Here is a 22184-nt window from a genome sequence, read left to right as displayed (position 1 = left end):
AAGCCAGTAGAAATTTTATGTAGAAGGATTAAGCTTCTGAGTCACTCATGTCAGCAGATATAATGACCTTTCAACTTCTATAATTTCCCAAGGGAGAAAAATTTTGCACAATTCTCAGAAGTCCAAATATTTCTATTTTAGTTAATGGCTTTAGTGTAGGAAATTAGTGCTGGATTTGTAGTTAGATGGGTTCAAATCCCATATTTACTAACTGTGTGACTGGAGAAATTAGCTTATTTTCTGGGGTTCTGGTTTCTTTACCTATAAAGTAGGCATAATCCTACTTCTTGTAGTAATTGTAAGATTGTTGTATTTCACATGATTGTTGTTAAGACTCAAATAAAGATAATGTATATAAGGTTGAAGTGCTACATTCTTACAATCTAATTATGTTGGTATAGGCTAGTTTACCATTGCTCTTATTTGATGCCAAATAAATCAATGCCAGCTAATGTGTCAATTCAAAGGTAATAAGATGGATGAGGGATGGGATGAAAGGAGGTTTTATGAGAGGTAGCACCTCAGTCTTGTAGACAGGACCAGAATTAAGGACTGAGGATTTCATTTTAAGCATGGAAGATGATGTGAGCTAGGAACCAAGACACAAAAAAGCAAGATAAGAATAAGAGTTGGAGAAAAATTCAGGCTGGCTGAAAGAGCTATAGAGTATGGGAATGGAAATTGAACATTATTCAAATACAAATTATCCAACTTGTGGATTATCTGGATTTACCATTTCCCTCATCTCCTTTCATTTGTTGATCTTTTTGACCTCAATAGGAGAAGAAGCAGGAAAATAGGAGAAAAGGTGAAACTGAAGTAAGAATTATGTACTTGTTAATAATCCTGATGATAGATTTGGTGAAAGAGGAAGTTCTGATCCCTAGCATGGTATTTCTGGATTGTGAATTTCATTTTTCCATGCTCTGCCTGCCTGCTTCTCTCCCCCTTTCCCCAAACACTGCCATTAGCACTGAAAATTGAGCACTGGCTGTATTTTGCACATACTTGAGCTTGGGTTTTGGAAAAGGAGAGACTATTTAAAATGTGTGCTGTTGTAGTGGAAGGCAGCAGATAGAGTAGTGTTAATACACCAAAAGTCTGCTGCCAAAGCTTCTGGATAAGTTATGGGGGGAGGGGGGAAAGGGTTGGTTAAAACAACTTAGCCTGGTCATCTGGTTCGGTCCAAGAAGAAAACAGTCCAATCTTGAAGTTCCATTCTATTCTTGGCATAGTTATCATGGCTTACAAGGGCATTGTGCCTCATGGGAAATACAACCATCTGAATAATAATAACAACAGCAACTATTATTACAAAGTACTTTCTTGACTCTCAGTACCCCTGTGAGGTAGAGAGTTTATATTTGGACTTAATTAGTATTAAATTGCAACTCAATTGAATTGTACTTGCTTTCACAGCTTCATTACTTTGGATTTCACAGCTAGCATTCCCCACATTGCTGCTTAAAGTCCATCCCTGGTTTTCCCCCACCTCCCAATGAGATGAATTAGACAGTATGTTCTTACAGTTATTGTAAAAGTATTTTTAGACCTAATTGTCTTGAAAAGTCAATATAATTCTCCATTACTACTTACATTCCAGGAAAAGTCTTACTTCTAGATAGTTATCCAGAAAATGCCAAAGGAAAAATATGTTCTTTTTTTGATAATGGACAGAATCCTATCTTGTATTTCCCTGTGGTTTTATTAGGAAATTAGTTAATTTAGTTCAACTGAAGTTTAAGCACTTGCTACCTATAAGTTATTGGACTGGGGCATGTGGTTAGAAAAAGAAAAAAAGTCACAGTTCCTATTTTCAAGGAACATAGAATTTAGTGGGAAACATGACAATTACCTAAGTCAGGTAAGATATGATAGGGCAGAGGAGAATCAAGCAATGTTCTATGAAAATTTTAATGGAGGAACAGAACACTAAATAAAACCAATGTGTCTCCTTTGCTTACATCATATCACAAAGCTGTAGCCATCCTCCAAGCCCTGATCCAGCTCTTCCCCAAAATGTCCCTATCCAACATTAAAAAAAATACCTATCTAGCATTGCCATAATAAGAAGGCATCAAGAGGTTTGTTTTGTTTCGTTTGTTTTAAGGCCAAATTCCCATGTCTCTTTTTTTGTTTTGTAATACTTGTCCCAGTTGTGGGGGTGAGATAGGTCTAAGCTACAAAGGCAGAGGCAGTCTAAGTCTGTCTGCAATTACTGTACTTTCAAAGAAACCTAAGACTCCATGGAACAAAGTTTGAACCATTACTCTTAGGTACTCTCACTTTTTCCGTGCAAGAGTGATATTTGAAGGAATGTCTTCATTAGTTTATTTTTGTTTTGCAGCTTTCTGTTAAAAAAGGCAGGGAGAACAAAACGGTGGAATCAGGCAGTACTGGATAAAGCAAATTAGTATTGAGTACATCAGACAAATAATTAGGCTTAAGTTTCATTAGGTTTTAAATTTTTACTTAGACACACCAGATTTAGTAAATGCTTTATCTAATATCATCATTTCTGAGATGTAGAGAGAAAGAGAGAGAGAGAGAAGAGAGAGAGAGAGAGAGAGAGTGTGTGTGTGTGTGTGTGTGTGTGTGTGTGCACGCTTAGAAAAAAGATCTGCCCCAAGGAGGGAAAAAAAAAAAAACTATAATAAACTTTTGCTTGGTTTAATGGTTATTATCCATTCCTTCATAAATATAAGCATTTACTAAATACCTGTGAATTACAGTGAATTCAATCTGAACTGTTTTCAGAGTTCTACCATTAGGAAATGCCTAAGTATCATTTTTACATGTGTGATAAGGGAAAGTGGTACAGTGGATATCTGCTTTGAAGACAAAGGGACCAGGTTCACAGTCTGCCTTCAATATGTATTAGCTGTGTGACCACAGAAAGTCATATAAGCCTTCAATGCCCCACTGGGGCAGAAAAATTATTGATTCACATTAATTAAGGGAAATATCTTACACAACTAGTATGTACGACCTTTAGGACTTAGAACAAGTGGCATAATTTAAAATTTTTTATTTATGTCATCTTTATTATAAAAAGATCATTAATATGTCACATTAACAAAAGTTAGTAATATGGAACAGATTTATATAATTATTTTTGTATGGTATCAGTTCTATGAACTTGGGCAAATCATATTTCTCAGCATAAAATGTAAGGGAGAAGAGTATAATCATGTATATTAGGGAGTTCAAAGTAGAAGGTTCTAAGATTTCTTATTTTAACCACTTATTCTTACTAACTAGATACCAAGAACAATTTGCTTCTACCTCCTGAAAGAATGAATGAATATCCTAAATTCCTCCCAATATTCCTAATAACTGTATTTTTCATCAAAAGCTCTGCACGGCTTCAAATCCTTAAAACACCATGTTCCCATACCAGGTACCCCGGCTTCCTTACCTCTTCATCTTGTTATCTTTCTCCATTAGACTGTAAGCACCTTGAGATCAATGACTGTCCTTTTTCTTATTCCCACCCCCCCTCAGAGCCTGGCACAGAGTAGACATTTAAACAATGTTTACTGAATTGAATTGAAAAATGTACTTTCCATTCCTTCTTTGTTTTGGCATCATAGAGCAAAGCCCTCGTTAAAATTCTCATTAGATCGCTGATTGAGATGATCGAGTTATATTTATGAAATCATAGGGTGGGGGAGAAATGATATAATTTTCTTTTTCCCCATTTTTATAACCCTATCACTTATACTTCATTCAACTCCTATCCCCCTTCTATTGAAAGAGAGAAAATTTTGTATCATCTATGCATAGTCAAGTAAAATAATCCTCCCCATTTTTCAAGTCTAAAAATATGGATTCACTTTGAATCTTGACTTTATCATTTTACTTTCAAAAGGTATGGAATATCTTTCCTCAGTAGTCCTTTGGAATTTTAGTTGGTAATTATATCAGAGTTCTTACGTCTTTGAGGGTGTTTTCCTCTACAATATTCGTTGTTATTATGTGCCATATTCTTTGTGTTCTACTCACTGAATTGTACAGCAGTTCATTAAAGTCTTTCCAGGTTTGTCCCAAGTGATTTCCTAAAGGATATGACAGAAAAGTTTTATTAAGAATCACAATCTAGATCCAGGCAGAAAACTTGATACTTCACTGTTTGCGATCTTTGAGGGGATTTCTGCTCTAGTATATATGAATACCTCTGTAGATCCTATAGAAACTTTAAAAGGAGGCTTTGGATAAGTTTCAAAGCAGTATGCAATAGGAGGTGAATTAAGAAAATGAATGGAAAACAGGCTTTAGATCAAGCTACAAAATGGCCATACATGGAAACTTCTCAGGATGGAAGGGAGTGTTCAATGGGAAATGCCTAGAGGGTCAGTTTTTTAACTATACTTGCCAGTGATGTTGCATGTGAAAGTCATAAGCAAATAAAAAAAGATTTCCAAGTTTAGTGATAAAATGAACACCAGCTTCAAAATTGTGAGGCTTGTTTTCAGCAATAGGAGCATATGTAAAGGAGACAAATTTATTTCACAGTTGACAATATAAAATTATAGAGTCAAGGAATCCCAGTATTAGAAGGAACTTGAGAGGTCAATTAGTCCAACCCACACCTGAACAGCAGTTTCCTTAGATAGAGAGGTGGAGGGAAAGAATTATTCTCAAGAATGGAAAAAGTACAGGTTTGGGGTCAGGAGTCCTGAATTTAAATTATTCCATGTGGCAAAGGACAAGTAATTATATCTTGGTAAACCTTAATTTGCTCAACTGTAAAAAGGGGCAGTTAGATCACATGATCTCCAAGATCACTTTGAGCTATGAATCCTGTGATTATCTGTGACAATACAGTAAGTGAACTGGGCACCATGAAGGGATTAGGGGTTAAAGAAGAGATCCCTGAAATTAGTAGGTGGGTTTCAGAGTAGATACACTAAGAATAGCTGAGCTAAACCTTCATATAAAACACACTGGAAGTCACTATTCCATGGTCAATCCATCAAGATCTTGAAGAAGAATTTTTAAGCCATTCATTATGTCTTACTGTCAAAGAAGACCCCATACAGTAACACAACAGAAGGTTTTGATAAAGGGGTTAACACTTTTAATACTAGCTAGTGGGACAAATGATAGATAAATTCTGAAAGGTAAATAGGAAAGCCAGGCTGAACTATTTTAGGCAAAGGGCAATAATGAGGATTGATTTACCAGTGCCATTGATGAAGCCACGTGTAGTAATGAATTCAAGATCTAACTAGATGTATTTTTGGAGCAAAGGGAGCCAAGAGAGGCAAAAAAAAAAAAAAAAAGGCCTGAAGACAGGATTAAGACAAATTAAAGAGAGTGAATAATGCAGGGTTGGATGGCCTTCTCCCATTCCCAAAATGTCTCTTTTTCTTAGACCTGGAACAGTTCTGAAGCATCGGGTGTTAAGTAACTTTTAGTCTGGCAATTGTGTTAAAAATAGCAAAGGTTAAACTAAAGACAAGTTTCCCAAGCTTACAGATGATGTGAAACTCTTTAGAAGCCTCAACATCTGCTCTAAGAAACCTCCACAAAAACCCCCAGCCTGCATGCCTTTGAGCTACTGCATTTTTTGGTTTCAGAAAAAACATTCTTGCTCCTGGAGGGAGGGCCTCTCAAAGCACTTTTTCCTCCTCTAGCACCAAGAGACTGAAAACAAAACGTTCTGGTTAGTGACTGAGCATTTCCTTAAGTAGCTGCAAGCCTTGCCACAAGCCAAAGGCCACTCAAAGAAAGCTAAACTCTACACATCCCTACTAGGCATCAATGGGTGGCCCAGACCTTTTAAGAAAAGACCTTTCCTTTTGGCATTAGGATTCTTGTAAATTGCTGAAGCTAAAGCAATGCTTTTTTTTTCCCCCTTAGAAAAGGATAATGCCATTTAAACTCCATGGATGAATGAAAAGGCATTTATTGGGACAGCTATGTGGCCCAGAGCACTGACACTGGAGTTAGGAAGTCCTGAATTCAAATCCTGATAGTCTCAATATGAGAGAGAGAGAGAGAGAGAGAGAGAGAGAGAGAGAGAGAGAATGAAAGAGAGAGAAGCATTTATTTTGTATAAACCACAGTGGATTAAAATAGCAAAGCAAGACTGTTCTTCATTTCAAAGAGATTACATTCTGTGTTAGTTCTGATTTAAATGGAAAAACTCTAGTCCTTGGGTAAGCTGAAAAAGCAGATATTCCTCCAACCCTAACCCAAAATGCATTTTCTTTAAAGTCATTTCTACTGATAATCTTATCTGTTTCTGGTTGTGCCAAGGATTGCATGTCAAGACTTTACTTTTAGCATCTCCATTATCTGTAGCTTTTGAAGAAGCAAGAGCTACCACATGTGTAGAAATGTTTCATATGTTGTATCCCCAAAGATGTTGCTTCCTGGGATGATAGATGTGGGGGTTGGACTGGAAGAAGGGCTGGTGGTCCTAGGGCTCTTGTGTTCACCTGTCTCACAATGCTAGTTGGTCAATAGTTGGTTTGGGTGATAGCAATGAAATTATGTTCCACCATCTATATGAAACTTTTCCTGATCCCCTGTTATTGACCTTTCTCCTAAAATTACTTTTTATACAGTATCTTCCTGACACTGTATACATACACATATGTTATCTTACCTGATAGATCGAATAGGACAGTTTAGTTTCTGTCTTCATATTGTCAGGACTTAGCACAAGGTTCAAGACATAGTGGGTACTTTATAAATGCTTATGGATGCATAGTAAATGTAATAAATATTTTTATTTAAGCCAATATTGGCAGTTTGGTTTAACCTAAAAAATAATTTGCCAGTAAATAGTGCTGTCCAAATGTGGAATGAGTGCCTCAGGGTTAATGAGATTTTCTTCATTGTAAAAGAGTAAATGAAGTTTAGATGATTTCATATTGGGGAAGTCAGTGAGAAATTACCTCTTTGTATATATTTTGTATGTACCTACTTGTCTGTGTATTGTTTCCCTCCCTCCTTTACCCCTATCCCAGACCAACGGAGCAGCAGGTTCCCAGGAATAGAAAATGCAGGCATAAAAGTTGTGAAATTACCAGCCAGAGACAGAAAGAGAGGGAGGGAGAACACGTCACACTAAGACCTTTGAACCTCAGGATGCAATTTTCATAAATCATGAAGACTGAAAAAAATGACCTCATTCCCCAGGTGGTCAGTCCCTCCGGTGACCACAGCCACTCTGTCTGTCAGCAAGTTCAGCTCTCACCTTGGAAGTACACTGGTATAGTTTTTAAGACCTAGAGTTCAGTGGGGACCTTAACTTTCCTTTAGAGTTTCATTGATTGTTAGCTTATTTAGTGTCTATTAATAGTGGTATTTTACTTTCTTTGTTCTCCCAGAGAATAACTGGCACCAATTCTTTGGTTGGAAAAGCAAGATGGAGATAATTCACAGCAAAACAGTTTAAAGTACAGCAACCTTGCTATTCCTATTCTTCCTATACTTATCTTATTCCTATACTTTTTGAGGAATGGGAGAAGGAATTGCTAACAATTCAAATGGCCAATTGAGAGGCAGTGGAATAGAGTTTGAAGGGCTCTATGCTTAGGAGTGAAATCCAAATGCCAATTTTACCATTATTATCATTCCATGTCTCAGTGGCTTCATCTGCAAAGTGGGGATTGTAAGGCTAGCACTACCTAATGGACAGAGTTGTGAGGCAAGTGAATTAAGACATCATGAAAAGGTGAATTATTAATACAGCCTTTTCCCAATAAAAAGTAATCCATATTACATACAATTTATATTGTCTTTTAGAAATACTCAACCCATAAGAAATCTGAGAAGTAGATCAGTAATGGGATCTCTTCCTCACTTTATTTCCTAGCACTTTGGGCATTTTTCATTTACTTAGTCCATACTCCTTTGTATTGGGTATTATATTTAGTAAGGAAGGGAATGTTAATCTCTTACTATGTATCAAGCATAGAATGCTAAGAACTTCATAAATATTTTCTTATTTGATTCTCAGAACAACCCTAAGAAGTAAATGATACTGTTATCCCCATTTTACAGTTGTAGAAAATAGAAGTGAAGTAATTTGCTTGAGCTCACAGAACTAGTATCTAAAGGTGAATTTGAATTTAAGTCTTCCTGACTCTATCTACTCTGCAGTCTAGCTGTCTCTTTATAGAGACAACATGGGGCATCCCGGTGGCACGATGTATAAAGCACTGGGCAAGCCATTTTACCCTGTTTGCCTCCATTTATCAGCTATAAATTGGGAATCTACTAGAGAAGGAAATGGCAAATCATTCCAGTATCTTTGCCAAGAAAACTCCATGGACATAGTTCATAGAATCACAGAGAGAAATATGACAAAATAAAAGCAATGGAGTAATATGGTGAAAGGGTTATCTTTGGAGTCAGGAAGATCCATATTCAAGACCTCTCCTCATATACACCAACTTTGTGACCCTGGACAAGTCACTTAACTCTTCATTGCATCCAGAGTTTTTCTGATATCATAACTTAGATGAATTATCTATCTATGTCAGGGAGGATATTAATAATAACTATTATCATTATTATTATCATAATCTAGCATTTGTATGGCATCTACTATATGCCAGTCACTGTGCTAAGCACTTTACAAGTAACTGTTAAGTAGGTGCTACTTTATACCCATTTTTTAGATGAGAAAACTTAGGTTGTAATTAAGTAGTTTTCCCTGGGTCACATGGCTAGTAAATATCTAAGGCCAGTTTGAATTCAGATCTTCCTGACTCCCAAACATCACCAGTTGCCTCAGATCACAAGCCTTGACCTGCATATGTCCCCAGGAGCTTTTTGAGATCTTGTCCTGTCTCTCTCCACATATCTTACTTGGGGAAGAATGATATTTGTGTGGACTAAAGAAATGATCTGCATTCTTTCACCCTCTTAATGCTTGGATCCTTAAAGACTCAAGTTGTCACAGAGAATATACTCATGTCTTTTCTAGAGTTAGTATCTGTCTCCTTCCCAGCATCTAGCATATCAGACATATGATAAATGTATTGGGAATATTGAATGAAAAAAGCTAGAGTCCTGTGATGTTAGGCATGAGTCATGTTAGTGTTAACCTGCTTTATTTTCTGGTTGAATATACTTCCAAAGAAATATCCCATTTAATACAAACTTTAGTCCCTTGTATTAAAGTGAAACAAACATAATGAAATATTCACAGGTTATTATTTGCTTTGCCCTTTGACAGACTCCTCAGAATCTTGATCCCATCCTTCACCCCATCTTGTATTCCCCTTTTTCTCTGATTTCATAAATTTCATCACAAAATCCTGGTTTTGCTTGGAAAGCATAATAGTCTTTCTATGTATCTGAAAGAGAAATATATCAAATTTATAACCAAAATATCAACTGAGAGGGTTGAGCAAACAATAAATTAAAGCCCTCCCTTGTAGGAACTATATTAATGTAACATAAATGACCAAAAATAGGTAGAAAATCTTGTTCCAGACCTTTATCTCCCCCAGATAATACTAAGAGAATGAAGTAAGCATTAACTTCAGCTCCCTTTTTGCTTTTTTTGTTTCTAAAAAATCCCAGAGTGTGAACACTCAGGAAAACTCCAACTAGAAGTCTCCAGAGTTGTGATTTTCACTGTAAACTCTATTCCAGTGCCTTTCACTATTCTATTAGGTCCCGGTGTGAACAAATAATTTGCTACCCTCTTTTCCTTTGAAGATAACATTTCCTATATTTTTGCTGCTATCATTCAATCATTTTGCAGTCATGTCTGACATTTTGTGGCCCCATTTGGAGTTTCCCTGGCAAAGATACTGGAGTAGTTTGCCATTTCCTTCTTCAGCTCATTTTACAGATGAGGAAACTGAGGCAAACAGGGTTAAGTGACTCATCAGATCTTTCTCCCATCAGGTCCGGTGCTCTAACTGCTATGTCACCTATCTACTCACCAAGTCATATACTTAAATAGATGTAGGGGAAAATAAATTTAAACAGGGAGAATACTAAAGCACATAGATACATATTTTAATTCAATTAAATAACTATTAAGTGTCTATTGTATTCACTAGACCAGATTCTGAGAATATAAAGGAAAAAAATGAAAAAAGTGCTTTATTTTCAAGGAGATTACATTCTATTAGGGAGTAAAACATAAATAGATTAATCAGTACAACATAATTTGAGAATAAATTAATATCAACAACGGTATCACAAAAAGCTATGGGAAGAAGTACCTAAACTAATCATTGAAAGAGGAACATAAGATGAAAAGGTGAGGAAGACCTGTGCAGTATAGGATTGGAAAAAAGAGGAGGAAATGGATGGGAAAGGTGATGCAGAGGAGAGAGATTGACAGATTTGGCAATCGAATGGAGATGAGGCTTTTATATGGCTGTTAGTTACAAGGAACAATGATAAAAGAGTCTAATCTCTGATGGTCCTAAAAGGAGCCCCTTTCCTGATGTAAAGCACTGGACCCACAGCCAAGGATCCTGGGTTCCTATTCTGATTTTGCCAGAGAAACATTAGTGGAAAAATACTGGCAGACTTCTAATTTAGGATATATGGTTTGAATGATATCCCTGATGGCACCAAGTAGTATGACCACGAGCAAGTCATGTAATCCCTCTGAAACTTCTTTGACTCACCTGTAAATGGGGTAGATACTCAACAGTATCTATGCTACCTATTGCATAGTATTGTAAGGAAAGTGCTCTGTAAATGTAATAAATTATAATAATTTCTATATTAATTTTATATGTACAATCATATATGCATAAATTATTAGTATTATTGTTATTAGGTATATGGCAAAGGCAAATCACTTTAATTCTCTAGAGCTCAGTTTTCTTAGCTATAAAATAACTAACGATATCTTGTCTGGCTTTCTGACTTTGTTCTAATATGATAATTCTTTGTATTCTCTAAATCATCAAAAAGATTAGAAGTCATCAAATATTAATAATAGAGATAAGGTTAGGGATTAGACCCTATGATTTCTTTCATATGGAGGACTCCAATGAAAAAGTTCCTTCTACCAATGCAGGCTGGCACCTTCCCTGAAATGTATAGTCGTTAAGTGCCCTAGCAAAATAGTTTATGTGATTTGCTCAATATTATGCAGCCAATATGGATCAGAAGTCTTCCTACTCTGTGGTCACCTGCGGAAAAAAATCACCACTTGCTAATAATTTAGGGTCTTCAAACACAGAAAAGGCTTCCTTAAAATATATTTCTTATCACTGATGTTCTCTAAGTGGAGGCAAAAGTGAAAATGTTGTAGAGGGAATCCCCCCTTAGTTATTATGTGTTACTTGGATTAAATAAGGTTCCTTCCAGTGCCAAGATTCCATGACATGATTAATTCAAGTTCTATCTATACCACAAATTATATAACTGAAATACAAATATTAATAATATTTAGGTCTATTTCTTTTGAACAGTGACAAGTTCTAGGGCTTTTTCCCCCTTCATGTAGGATCAAGTCTTTAGAGCTGGAAGAGATCTTAGACATCATCTATTTCAGCCCCTTCAAACCTTCCCATGTGTAATAAATATAATCCATAATTTGCATTGTAATCCATCGGAAATCTTTGCAAAGAGTTTTAATCTTTCAAAAGTTCTAAAAGAAGTTGCCAATTAGGAATTCAATAACAATAACCAAGCAATCTGAAAATGTCAAGAATACACAATCCTTATATAGATTTAGAAGTCACAAAACAGACCCTAAGAGAGTTGCTTTTAAAGTATAAGCATAAAAAATAGTACTAAATGAGTAAGAAATATAAAATAAATCAAACTTACAAAAAATTAACATAAAAGTATTTACTTCATCTTAGTTCAGAGTTATAATTTCTCCTTCATCTTGGACTAGTCAGCCAAAAGAGGTATTAACTTTCCTCATAGAGTTCCCAACTCTCATTCTTTTAACAGAACATTTAACAGCTTCTACAAAGTTGGTTTTCTATACTCTCCTTTTTGTTAAGTTAGGCAGCATTAAATTAACTGAATCAGAGATGTGCTTTTTTTTTTTTTTGTAAAATCAACTCATGTAGATTTCTCAATCTCTCTGTTTCTCTCTTGTCTCATTCTCTCCTCTCCATTTGTGTTAAGGGTTACATAAAAGTCATAATCATTATCATCAAAAAGTACTTAATAGGGCAATTTGCTTGGTTGATATTTCATTTCTTGAAGTTATAGCAAGTGACTGCTAGGAATGCCATCATTTGAACAGAAGAGATGAATAGATAGTCATAAACTTTGTGAATGCTGAAGCTGTAGTAAATGGACCTGTAGAATTGTTTATCTATATGTTTCCAAATTTAGAATCACAATTCTAGAGCTAAATCCTCAAAGATCAATTAATCCATTCCAATCCAGTTCAAAGCAGTTTACAGGCATATAGATACAGAGCATAGGTCCATAGATTTAGAGAAATTCTCTCTACAAGGCTTTTTAGCCTAACCCCCTCATTTTATAGATGAAAAAAACTTTATCTAAAATGAGATTGTGATTTTTGCTAGTCTCACAGATAGTAGACATCAGAGACAATATTTGAATATATATCCCTTGACTGTAGAATCAATAGTCTTTCCCCTGTACTGTTGAGTGTCCCAGTGAGACTAAGTCAGTAAATTTTTCTGAATTTTTAGATTTATTTGTACCCCAATGGGGTATGTACTACGTGCTGAATCATGATTAATAATGAACTCTTACTGAGTTAATCATCAAACTGCAAAGGCACACAAGGGCCCTGTGTATTTTTTAGGGCCCAACCATAATTACAATTGCCAAAGTGTAAGAAATCCTTGGTTTCCCCATTTCAACAAGATGGGTCTGTCTCTGTTATTAAAATTGGCTTACTATAGCCAAGAATATCAGAAGAGGAAACCAGAGACCTGACCAGAACTGCATTTTTTTTTCTATTGCTTCCAGAATTCTTCTGCAACCAGATGATTCCTTACAGATCCTAGCACCTGTTGAAGCTGACGTGGGTTTCTACACTTGCAATGCCACGAACGCCCTGGGATCCGACTCTGTCTCCATTGCTGTCACTTTAGCAGGTAACAGAAAAATCTTTGTCAACATATACCAAGCATGGAAAAGTCTAGTAGATGAGGACATCACCCTCCACACCCTCATTATATCTCCCTCCCTCCCTTCCTCTTTCTCTCTCTCACTGTCTCATAGTTGCCAAGCAAAATGTATTATTTTTTCTATTTTAATAATTTTTTTAAATTTTAAATTCTTGCTATTATCATATTGGCAGACCACTGGCTCTTTTACTTTAGTCTTGAATTTATAGGCATACATTTCTAATGGTATGAAACAACTAAATTCAACAAATTTATTAAGCATCTACTATATATTCTATTTTGCACTGAGCATGCAGAAGTGAAAAAACACAATCCTTTGCGTTAAGGAGCTTACAGTTTCATTAGGATGATGTGGCATGTATTAAAAAAAAAATTAGATGTAAATTGTGGTAGAGACAAGAAGAGTTTTTCAGAAATCTAAGAAAATTGGAGATGCAATAGATCAATTTTCACTTAGAAACTCAGGGAAGGCTTCATGGATCAATTGATATTTAAGCTAATTCTTGTTGGAAAAAATCAAGTAACAGAGATATTGAGGAAGTTTGTTCCCAATATGGGAAGTCAAAAGTATAGGATGAGACTGGGGAAGACCTACTTTTGGGGATATAGACTGTTAAGGGAGGGTATTGTGAAATGAGGCTGTAAAAGCCTTGTGGCCACCCTCAAAGTTTACATATTAATCCTATGACCAAGAGCAGTGGATCTCAAACTCTTTTTCTTAGTATCTTTACGGTATTAACAACTATTGAGATTATGTCCAAAGAGTTTTTGTTTATATGGTTACATAATAGATATTTATCATAAATAGAAAAAAAACCTAATTTTGAATTTGTAGACCCTCTGAAAGGATTTCAGAGAACCTCCAGGATTCACTGCACCACACTTTGAGAACCACTGATCAAGAGGAATCACCTGAAATGTTCAAGGAGGGGAGCGACATGCTCAAGAAGGTTATCTGGTAGCTTTGTGAAAGTTGGAGAGGAGGAGGAACAAAATAACCAATTGGAAGGTTGTTATACTCTGTGTGACATGTGACAAAGGCCTAAGCTAGGGTGATAGCACTAGAAGTGGGCAAGAAAATAGATGGGAAAGCTGTTGGGATGGACTTGATAAGTCATTAGTGTTAGAAGTAAGGGACAGGGAAGAGTCAGAGATGACTAAATTTTTGAGCCTGAGTAACTGAGTGGTAATAGTATAATCACCAGAAATAAGCAAGTTAGAATGAGAGGCAGAGCTTAAGGGTTAAATGGAAAGTTCTGTTTGGATTGTGTCAAGTCTGGACTTCTGAAAGATGATCCAGGTGGAGAAGAGTATAGTCCAGGAAATGTCTTCAACTTTATGTCAGTAATGATGGAAATATGGGGAGAAATCTCAGAGATCATCTAATGCTCATTTTATGGATGATTAAATTCTCCCTGGTTGAATTAAAACTTAACACACTGTAGAGAAATAGTCTAATGAGCAGGGACCCAGAGTTAGGAAGAGAGCCGGATAGATACTCTAGCTCTGACAGTTACTACCTTATGACCTTGGACAAATAATTGTTTTCACCTCTGTAAAATGGAGATAATAATACATTACCTATCTGAGGTGCTGGGAAAGTGTTTTGAAAATGCTAAAGTGTTATATAAACATGAGTTGGTTGAGACTTTTATTATTGTTATCTCCTGGGGTTCCCAAGTCAATGTTCCCTCTATTATAATCCTCTGCTCCAGGTCACATAAGTAGTAAGTAAATGCCAGTCATAATTTGAACTCAGTGTCTCTGACTCTCAGTCTAGCATTGTTTGTTTTAAAAAAAAAAAAAAAAAAAAAGGGAAAATATTTCCCCAGTTTTCTTTTGCCCACACTATGCTACCACATGTTCAAACAATCACATCTTCTTGCCTTATATCTGCTTAATATCAGAATTTCTACGCTGGCAATTTCATTGCTGTATGAGGAATGGAAATTTAGCTGCTGGCTTCATCAAGATCATGGAGTTCAGTGATCATAGAGCTGAGCAGTGAAGCCCCAGGGTAGATTAATGTCAGATTTTTAATGCATTTTTGTGGATATAAGATTTGCCTTTCCCTTAATTTCTTCCAGTTAGCAATCTTTATTCATCTCTCTATACTAGATCCAGATGCTCTCTTCCGTTCTGGTTACGTGATTCTTCCCCTTACCTGTTAAAAGGCAAAGACACTGTTGACATTCTTCCAATTACTTGCAAATAATGGCTCCTTGAGGATTAACTTTCTTATTTATGTTTATCCAGCTATGGGTCAGCTCCACAGCAGACTAAATATCCTTTGTTTACCAGGATTTAACACAATTATTGGAAACCTAATCTAGAATAAAGCAAGCAAATGGTAGCGTCAGGCTGATCTTTAGCTCTTTGAAGAAAACTTGTTGGAGGACATAAGCAGTTTAAAAGCTACAGAGGAGAGACAAATAAGTCAGAGCACATCCTGGCGAGTCATATAAAGAATCTAAGCAATAGGATGTTTTCACAAAAACTACAAATGACACCCCAGAGTAATACTTCCAACTTCTTAGGGATATAAAATCAGTTTTTGAATGGGAGAAGTTGTTAGTTTATAAGATCATAGCCCAAACTACATGTCAGGTTTTCATTCGAGAAACTAAAACAAAGAATTTCTTGGCTACTTGGATTTCAGAAGTGAAGATCACACCATTTATGAAAGTTCATTGTCTTCATATCCCAGCACCTAGCACAGTGCCTTCTACATCGTAGATGCTTAAAATGCTTGTTGATTAATTGGTTGCTTTCTTTTCCTCTCTATTATATTTGTAAGCTTCTTAAGAATGGAGTCTTTACACTGATTCACAAAAAATAAATTTCAAAGTACAAGGTGAGGAAGATGATTATTCCAAAGTACAAATGATTAGAAAAGGATTTGTCCAGGGAAAAATGAAAGTTTTAATGTATTACAAGTGCAATATTGATGTTGGATGGCATCCAAGAAAGATTCACAGAATCTTAGGTTTCATTGAGAGACATGACATTTAGGGATAGGAAAATGACAGTGTCACTACATTCTTGCTCAGTTAGACATTATCTGGAGTATAGTCTTCAGTACTAGAGTACTTTGGTACATTTCAGAAAGGACATGGATAAACTGGATAGTATCCAAAATAACACAGCTAGAATGATGAAGAGCATTGATCCATGTCATAGGAATCATGATGGAACTGAGGATATTTATGCCACAGAAGACATAGAGAGGAGTCCACAAAAGTTATTTTCAAATATCTGAGGGACAGATTAGACCTAGAAGACAGGTTAAACGTATACTGCTTATCCCTAGAGGCCAGAACTAGGAGCAATGCAAAAAAATTGTAAAGAGAAAAAATTAGCTCTGATGTGGGGCAAAAACTTCCTTAATAATCTTCCCTCCCTCTCTTTTCCCCTCCTTCCCCCTCCCTCTTTTCCCCCTCCCTCTTTTCCCCCTCCCTCTTTTCCCCCTCCCTCTTTTCCCCCTCCCTCTTTTCCCCCTCCCTCTTTTCCCCCTCCCTCTTTTCCCCCTCCCTCTTTTCCCCCTCCTTCTTTTCCCCCTCCCTCTTTTCCCCCTCCCTCTTTTCCCCCTCCCTCTTTTCCCCCTCCCTCTTTTTCCCCTCCCTCTTTTCCCCCTCCTTTCCTTTCTTCTCTATCCCCCTCCCTCTCCTTTCATCCCTCCTCCCTTCTCTCTTTCTCTCTCCCTGCCTCTTTCTCTCTCTTCCTCCCTCTCTCTTTCTCTACTTCTCCCTTTCCCTCTGCTTCTCCTTCTCCTTCTCCCTTCCTCCCTCCTCAAAACAGCTTCCCTTTAATGACATCTTTCTCCTTACTATAGCTAACTCTGATTAGTCTACTAAACTTCTATGGATTTAATTTGCCAGTCAATGGCATGCACAAGCCTCATGGCATATCTCTTTAATGAATTCTTCCAAACTCTTTTCCTTGGTAACCCTATTGCTCTCCCAAATCTGTTTCAAATTTACCACTTTCCCTATTTCACCTCTTCTTTTTGTCTGTAAGCTCTTCTCCTAAATAAATGTCCATTTTGGCAAAGAGGGGAAAAAAAGAAAAAGACACTAAAAGAAAGAATAACTGATATGGTATTATAGATATTGGTATGTATAGATTTTTTCAATATAGATTGTTATAACTTTAATTAGTCATATTAACATCAGTTTCAAAAAGGAAATAAAAGAAATGAGAGTGCCTAGTTACCTTAAGGCCCCAAACAGTATTCAGGGCTGTAAGTTGTATAGTTTACTTTTATTTCAGAGAATATGCTTAAAGTCCAGACCTAGGTCCCCTGTGGATTCCAATTTATTCAGAAAAGTTCAAAGGAATCCTAGTTCAATCTGAAACCTTTAAAATCTGAACGAACACATCAGAACATTTCCATAATTAACTTACCCACCTTAGGGTCTTTTCGATTTATTCAATATGCCTCCCAAGAATTTGAGTTGTTCAGAATGTGGTCTGATAACAAACCTGAAATAGACTGGCCAGGGAAGCTCACTATACCATACATTACACACAGCCAAAGACCCAATAGAATTCAGTTTATGTCTACCTACTTCCTCTCTAATCCGTAATTTACCTGGCATTTGGACAACAAGTTTATCTACCAGGTCATTTCTCTCCCAGGAGTATAGAAGACTCGTACTGAAATTTTACCCATCTCTACTCCGTATCTTTTTGAAATATGAACCCATAGTTTATATTATAACATAAATAAACTAAGTGAAAACTTTCCAGTGTGCACACATGAAGCTGAAAATACAACTTTTAAGAGTCCCCTTAACTAGGCAGATTAAGTTTTCAGCCAAGTTGCTTAGGAAAGTTCAGGAACTGATTGGTGTGGGCAGGATTTGAAGGAAAGCAGTAGTTACCCAGTAAATTGCTTCAGTCTGGATCAATGGCTTAGCTCCACTTACCAATGCAGATGAGCAGCTATCCAGGTGTAGACCATCAGTGAGGTCATAACCATAAGGGAGAAGTTTGAGGTTGTCACTGATTTTAAAATATCATAAAAGAGATACTGTAACTCCTGACATTTCACAAATATCACCAGTGGAAAATAGAAAGAAGACAGGGGCTTAGGGAAAGACATAGCTCCCATTGAAAGAAGAGAGCATGGTCCTATTTACATTAATTTTTCAAATGAGGAGAAAGACAGGAAAATATCTCCTTCTGGGACATAAGGTTTTTTCTGCTTTTTATAGGTTTAATGGTCAACATATATAGTATTTCCTAAAGAAATAAAATCTCAGAAGCCTCATTGGAAAAATAATTCTTCCAGAATCCTTTTCCCTTTTGATTTAGTAACTCCAATAAAGTATACAAAATCTTGTTGAGTCTTTCACTCTAGTGGTTATTTCTAAAGTTATTCCTCAGTTGTTTCAGTTAGCTTGTGAGTGAACCAGATGATGATTTTAATAGTTGAGAATTCTATTCTGAGGGAACTGTCTCAGCAGTTATGAAGGTGAGAATTTGCTCAGGTTTCTATGGGAAAATAAAAGTTCTGATTTGATTGAATCCATATTGGTTTCCCAAAGTTATACATTTTTCCAGAGTTATGGGATAATCATTTAACATGGAGGTGACCCTTGTCTTTTAAAGATATGACTGCAAAGTAGTACAAGCTCTTCCAGGTCCCACCAGTCTGGAAGGACTTTGAGAAAGGAGCTATTAGTTGGATTGGACAGCTGTTGTCTTTGGACCAGCCCAGCTAACACCTGGAGAGACTTATCACTAGCTAGGCCATAAGACAATCTTTTGGCAACAATTTCTCTAGAATGCTATTCACGTTTACTAAGTCAAAGAGATGCAATCCTTATTGGTGGGATGAATATCCAAATAGACAAAATTACAGTCTCAAATTGTTGAATCATATAACAAAAAAGATTACACAATTAGCTGGTCCTCGCTGCCCGTGATAATGTTTTATTATCTTACTAGTCACCAGAGGTCTTAGGATATTGTTCAAGTTTTCATTGGTAGGTACAAATGCCCAGTAAATACAGAATGTTCATGAAGGAACCCAGTAATTTATATTGCTGATATAAGTGATTTGTTCTAAAATGACAGATAGTAAGACCATCAGCTTCTGAATTGGACATGACAATCTTGTGGTCTACTATAATGTAGAATATACAAAGAACAGATATTTTGTTAGAGAAGAGAGAGGGAAAATGCCAAATAAAACAGCACAGCCCTCTGGAAGAATTCATTTTTTTATAAATCAAACTAAATTGTACCCATTTTAATAAGCCCTGAGACATCTTTGTATGCTAAGTATTTGTTTTGGGGGTTTTATTTTTATTTTTTATTAAAGCTTTTTATTTTCAAAACATATGCATGGATAATTTTTCAACATTAATCTTTGCAAAACCTTGTATTCCGATTTCCCTCCCTTTCCCCGCTCCCTCCCCAGATGGCAAGTAGTCCAATATATGTTAAACATGGTCAGAAATATGTTAAATCCAATATATGCATATATATTTATACAATTATTTTGCACAAGAAAAATCAAATCATAACAGAAAAATGAGAAAGAAAATAAAATACAAGTAATCAATAGCAAAAAGAGTAAAAATGCTATGTTGTGAGCTATACTCAGTCCCACAAGCCTCTCTCTGGGTGTAGATGGCTCTCTTCATTACAAGATCATTGGAATTGGCCTCAATCATCTCATTGTTGACTGCCACATCCATCAGAATTGATCATCCTATAATCTTGTTACTGTGTACAATGATCTCCTGGTTCTGCTCATTTCACTTATATGTCAACTATTTGTAAACCAAAGAAAACAATAACTAGTGTAGTAGTATAGTATGTGAAGAAATGTAGCTCAATGGTAATCTAAATCGTCCTGATTTTAGTAGTCTTTAAGGGCATCGCTATGTAAGAATCAATGGTCATAATGATGTCACAATAATCAAAACTAAATTAAGGGAAAGAAGGCTAGCTACCTCTGGAGATACAAATATCTCTGTATCCTAAGCACCTCTTACGCATTTTTAACAAACATTTATTAGGTACAGGCTATGTACAGAGAATTATGTTGTATGCTGATGGAGATAAAAAGATTTGATAAAACCAAGGTCCATGATCTCATGGAGCTTATACCATAGTAGGATGACACAATACCACAACTGATAACTATACCATGCAATATTACTTGATAAGCATGTTTTCTTCGTACAAAACAAAATGGTAAGAAACATTTCCTAGAACATCAGATTCCTCTATAAAAATTGATATCCAAGACAGAAAAAATAACTACATATGACCAAAAAAGGTCAAGGAATTCTACTATAGACTCAATAACGGATAATAAAAAGAAAGCAATGTAGTAAAATAAAATAATAAAAAAGGAAATTATGTTTACCTTCAAATGGATTTGCTTAGATCTGTCCCTAACCACCAGACCTCAGTAACTGTTAATCCATCCTGTTACAAATGTGATCTCCCCAGTCATTGCTATGTCTGTTTCCTGTAACATATGGTGTTACTTCTCATTTCCAGGAAAACCATTAGTGAAGACATCAAGGATGGCTGTGACCAATACAGACTTACCTGCTGTCACAGTTGATGTGGGGAGTATCATCAAAACTATCCAGGGAGTAAATGTGACAATCAGCTGCCAAGTTGCAGGTGAGAAATGATTCATCATCCTTTCTTAGGAGCATTCTGATCTAAATATTTTCCCTAGGAATATTTCTTTTGTAAGCACTGAGATCCTAAATAGCATTTATTACAAATTTAATAATTCACATAAAAAAAAAACAAATAAATTTGCAAAGTGAGAAATAAGATATTCTCTAAAATCCCCCCAAAAAAAGAACAAATAATGCATTTGCTCTGTCATCTCCTTCCAATGTATAAGAGCTCTTAGAGTTTGCATCAAATGTTAACTTTCAATGTGTCCAACCCTATTATTTTACCAATGAGAAAGTGGAGGTTCAGTTTAATGATTTAAGTCCAAGGTTACAATAGCAAGTAAATGGCTAGTGTTGGGACTCAAAACCAGCTCTTCTGGCTTATTCTGCATCACTTCTCACTACCTAGGAGAGGATATCTATAGTTATTGGGCCTCTAATTGTTTTGAAGATAATTTGGCAGGTGGATAAAGGCAGATCCAAGTATGGATCTGAAACCAAGAATAAAAAGAGATCATATTCAAGGTGATTAAAAGGATTAATTGACTAAGCTAAAAGGGTAAGACAGATGTGTTTTGAAATCTGTACAAAGACAAGTTTGAGACAACCAATGATGATAAGTGAAAGTATTCTTTCATCTCTCGTTGATTCTTTTCCCATAGAAAAATTTATTGTTACAAAGTGTGTTTCTGTAATTTATTGTCAACAAGTCAAACACAAATTTATGAAGGACCTACTTAATCAGTGCACTGGTATTAGCCAGATTGTGATTCTGGAAAAATTGCCAAAGGAGTAAAAACAAAAAACATTCAGATGGCCTCTATGACATGACAACCAAGCCAAAGTCTAGTGAGTTCATTTATTCTCCCTGTGATTAAAGGAGGACAATTACAGTGTGACTCTTTAGCAACTCAATGGAGATTAAATTTACTAATACTATAGTCATATCTTCTTTCAAGCCCCTTGTGATCAGAATGGTTCATTTTAAGCAACAAGGGGCCACATTATGTTACTGATATGATATAAATCAAAGGGAAAAATTCAACACTGACTATTTTATTTCCTTTTTCTAAACTAAAAAGAGCATTGGATCGACTAAAAAGCACAATTCATGCAAATTGGAAGGAGTTATAACCAAGCTATAGTCTGTCTTCTGATGTAAAAGAAATCTTCTGGTATTTTTCAGTCCATTTTCTCTGTTCAGTCTGTCATGTCATAATATACTGTGACAAAAGTAGTTGACTGCCACCTGACTAAACCTTATGTCTTATGACAGAATGGTAAACAAGCAAGCTAGCAGAGACAAATTCTTTAAACTCATCTCATATCATTGTAATTGGAAGAATTCTACTAAAAATAGGAAAGGTATAAGCAGAAATGTTTCAGCAAGTATTGAAAATGACAATGCAACCTGACAGAAAACTTTGCCCTTGAAGAGTTACAGTTCATCAATTGATCTGTGTAT

General features: G+C 36.0%; 1 protein-coding gene across 1 annotated transcript in view; it reads left to right on the top strand.

Moving 5' to 3' along the window:
• Nucleotides 1-22184, top strand: part of ADAMTSL1 (ADAMTS like 1) — a 386862-nt gene that overhangs the window by 305590 nt on the left and 59088 nt on the right. The window contains exons 20-21 of the mRNA XM_051987060.1: nucleotides 12904-13031; nucleotides 20586-20714. Of these exons, the coding sequence (XP_051843020.1) occupies nucleotides 12904-13031; nucleotides 20586-20714 (257 nt within the window). The remainder of the gene's footprint in view (nucleotides 1-12903; nucleotides 13032-20585; nucleotides 20715-22184) is intronic.

The sequence above is a fragment of the Antechinus flavipes genome, chromosome 1 (genome assembly GCF_016432865.1).
Source record: "Antechinus flavipes isolate AdamAnt ecotype Samford, QLD, Australia chromosome 1, AdamAnt_v2, whole genome shotgun sequence".
Classification (NCBI taxonomy): domain Eukaryota; kingdom Metazoa; phylum Chordata; class Mammalia; order Dasyuromorphia; family Dasyuridae; genus Antechinus; species Antechinus flavipes.
The sequence above is the reverse complement of the archived record's forward strand: the minus strand, read 5'-3'. Positions and strand labels throughout refer to the sequence as shown.